The 1,454-nt window shown below is 31.5% G+C and overlaps 1 protein-coding gene across 1 annotated transcript; it reads right to left on the reverse strand.

The window, feature by feature from the left end:
• Positions 1 to 652: 652 nt before the first annotated feature.
• Positions 653 to 1,201, reverse strand: LOC140879167 (uncharacterized). The gene has a single exon (XM_073282829.1). The coding sequence runs from the start codon at positions 1,199 to 1,201 to the stop codon at positions 653 to 655; it is 549 nt and encodes a 182-aa protein (XP_073138930.1).
• Positions 1,202 to 1,454: the final 253 nt, after the last annotated feature.

Consider the following 1,454-nt stretch of genomic DNA (forward strand, 5'->3'; position numbering starts at 1 on the left):
CAGCCTCCCTTTGAACCCGCCTCGTCCCGCCTTGCGAACCCGACGGGTCCAATCTGGGTTAGACTCGTTGGACCTGCCAAAAATTAAATAATTTTAAATTTATTAAATAAAAAAAATTTAAATTAACAAAAAAAATTTAAATTTAATTTCAAATATATATTGATAATATTTAAGACAAAAAAATATTATCACAACTTAAAATTGATCAATTTGTGATTAATTAATAATTATTAACCAAAAAACATTATAATGATATATTTTTATACTAAACCTATCATAATAAAATAAATTCATTTCAATCTAATAAAATTATACACTCAAATTATGGACAAAATATTAATTATTTAGTATAAAAATATAATTATATATTATTAATATTATATATATATTTTATATTTAATATATATACATGTATATTTTAAATTTATATATATATATACCTGGCGGGGCGGGTCTGAGCGGGTTTGGTCAAACCCGAGACCTGCCTCGAACCCGCTTGTGAACTCGCTTAGGCGGGTTCTAAACCCGATCCATTGTAATCCATACACCGTCCTAATTTTTTCTCAATGAGTAAATCTTTTGTACAAAATCTCATGGATCTATATCACTGAAATGAGTTGATTTTTTTTTTTAGACAAAACTTTTAATTTTATTAATTATAATCAAGCATTACAAGTCCAACCAACCACAAGAGAAACTCATCATTCATCCAAACAAACGATGAATGAGTGGAAGAAGAAAAAACAGCAATATTATGAGCTACAGAATTCACCGAACGACGAACATGAACAATATCAAAAGCTATAAAATCCTGCAACCTTTCTTTGATTTTTGTAGCACACGCTCCCGGATATCCCAGATCTTCTTGATCAGCTGTGACTGCTTGCACTGTTAATAAAGTATCGGAAGCCACCTGAATATTTCTGAAATTCTTTTCATAAACAAGTTTAATCCCTTCCATTATAGCTAAGAGTTCTCCATGAACCACCGAGAACGGTTGATTTATTTTCTTACCAAACGCCGATAGAAGTCTCCCTTGATGATCTTGCAATACTCCGCCCACACTAAACTGATTAAGGTTCTCATTCAAACTAGCATCAACATTCAACTTTAGCATGTTTTGGGCCGGTGGCAGCCGATGATTTTCTTGATGCAGACTCCCCTTCGCATTAGGAATCTCGCAATATTCTATTGTTGACATAAAAGTAATGTTTTTATGACCCCAGGTATTGTAATATATTTTATATTGAGTTTAAATTGTGCATTATCTTTTGTATATTTTGTATAATTTGTTTTATTTTATCTTTTGTAATATTTTATTTTTCTTAGGTTTATATATTCTCTCTAAACATATCTCATGGCGTCTGCAATTCACGATCTTCCTTACCGGTCATGACCTATTTTGTCTTTGTTGATGGCTTTCATCCTTGTCCACCCAAATTCACTACCGCCAA

Source organism: Henckelia pumila, chromosome 2 (genome assembly GCF_033568475.1).
Source record: "Henckelia pumila isolate YLH828 chromosome 2, ASM3356847v2, whole genome shotgun sequence".
NCBI classification, from domain to species: Eukaryota; Viridiplantae; Streptophyta; class Magnoliopsida; order Lamiales; family Gesneriaceae; genus Henckelia; species Henckelia pumila.